Source organism: Stylophora pistillata, chromosome 5 (genome assembly GCF_964205215.1).
Source record: "Stylophora pistillata chromosome 5, jaStyPist1.2, whole genome shotgun sequence".
Taxonomy (NCBI): Eukaryota; Metazoa; Cnidaria; class Anthozoa; order Scleractinia; family Pocilloporidae; genus Stylophora; species Stylophora pistillata.
In genome coordinates, this window is record NC_142523.1 from 23,937,190 (window position 1) to 23,939,119 (window position 1,930).

Below are 1,930 nucleotides of genomic sequence, written 5' to 3' on the forward strand. Positions count from 1 at the left end.
CTTATCAGATTTTTCAATCAGAATTCATCTAGCTGTACCACATATTATTTTATACGAAGGAAAGGAAATTTGAACGAATCAAAGAATGTTGTGGAAAATTAGGTGTGCAAAGAGAAACCGCGACATACTCGCGTGAGCTCTATGATTAGCCACGCGTGACCCAGCGTGAACCATGCGTGTGAATATGCGTGTGAAGTGTGAAAGGTATGGTTACCAAGCATTCATATTGACCTTATGGCGGGGAATATGGAGAAATATGGCTGATGAGTGTGAAGGATTCTCGTTTCTTTTCTCCAAACTCTGCGAGTTATCTTTCCAAAACAAGGCAAATATAGGATGGGATATCTACAGGCGTCCACGTTACACGGATAAAAGGCAAAAGGCTTTGAAAGTTTGCCTCTACGAGACACTTTTCGAAGAACTTCGAGCTCCCTGGATAAGTGAGCTAGTTCGTACTGGCGATGGAGCTGAGGAGAAAGATGGTTTACGATTCAATGTTTATGATAAACTGTCGATCGCTGCATTCAAACTGAGGCTGGCTAGAAGGTTTGATGATGTGGAGAAATTGGATCATTTCGTTTGTCAGTGGAAGAATTTGCAGGGTAGGTTTTAAGTCTAATATATGATGTCAAAAATAAAAAAAATTATCTTTTGATATCGACGCAAAAGGCAAAATATACTTTCTACGCATCGACCGAGCTTTAAAACCCAGACCTTGTAGACATTTTCTCCTGAGCCATTTGTTCGCGAGAGTGACTTGATTACCTTTTAATCTCTGTATTTGATTATAGAAAGATATAACACTTGTATTCCACTGCAGAGACTTGACACTTCTGGTTCAAATTTCCCACCCCAGCCAGGGAAGGCTCATATTTCTTACGGGGGGGGGAGGGGGTGGGTAGGGCTAATGAAACTTTTCATAAGGTTTCCCTAACAGAGCCTCATACTCCATACTCCTGGGTGGTGCACTACATTTTGAAATCAAGTAAAAATAAAGTGTCTTGGCTAAGTTGACAACACAGTGACCTATCTATGCTTGACCTTCCCGATGATGCGCTGCCAAGCATGCTATCAGGAAAGAGCTGCATCTCCCATCTTGTTAAAATTCACTGAGCAAATTTCTGTTTTCAAACAGAGTCCCCAAGCAGTGCCATCAAATTTAACAGCACCAAACAGACAAGCACAACAGAGAAGGAAGCTGTATTGAGATTTCTTGTTGCTTTAACTGGAACAGGGCTTCATGGGTCAACATCAGTGCTTGGTCATCAGGATGACCTTTGGGCTAGAGGACCTTACCAGGTGAAGGGAAGAGGCCATAATAATTTAATAATAATTTATTACTTATAGAGTGCCATTTACAATGACAGATTAACAGTGCTTTACAATCAATCCTAACCCACCCATCCCACCCCAGGGGAGGACATCCACCACACAGTAATCTCGTGCGTGGGAAATTAACATCTGCTACCCCTAACCCTGCAGGAGATGGGACCTCCATTTATTCGTCCCTATCCGAGAAGACTAGAGTATCTAACCATTTCTTGATGTTATAGAAAGGTAGCACATTCTCCTCAATTATTTTGAGACCTTGAGTGTTGGTCTGCCCAGAGCTTGAACCCTCGCCCTCCCGCACAACAGTCCAGCGATCTATCCTTTGAGCTAACTGGGAGGCGGTCATACAATTGATGTGAAGATTAACCCCATGAACTACAAATAGTGACAAGCATGTATTTTCTCTGTACAATTTCACCCCTGAATCAAACATAGGTTACAAGAATATAAGAGATGATCACCAACTAAAGAAGCTCTTGATTGTTAAACAAATTCTCCTTGTGAGCACCTTAGGAAAAGTATAGAGAACAGTAAGGAGAATATGATGTTGTTGTAAGGAGGGAGGGTTATGGAGGGGGGGTGGGTGGGGAGGGAGAGA

The 1,930-nt window shown here is 42.2% G+C and overlaps 1 protein-coding gene across 5 annotated transcripts in view; it reads left to right on the forward strand.

Annotated features, from left to right (window-relative positions):
- Positions 1-208: 208 nt before the first annotated feature.
- LOC111324581 (gamma-tubulin complex component 6) overlaps positions 209-1,930 on the forward strand; it is a 66,359-nt gene continuing 64,637 nt past the window's right edge. For 2 of the 5 annotated variants that reach the window (XM_088759943.1, XM_088759942.1), the window contains exons 1-2: positions 214-602; positions 1,136-1,299. In XM_088759943.1, the coding sequence (XP_088616069.1) occupies positions 257-602; positions 1,136-1,299 (510 nt within the window). In that variant the 5' untranslated portion in view covers positions 214-256. Of the gene's footprint in view, positions 603-1,135; positions 1,300-1,930 lie in introns of all 5 variants that reach the window. The other 3 variants (XM_088759946.1, XR_016001155.1, XM_088759945.1) reach the window with 3 other exon arrangements.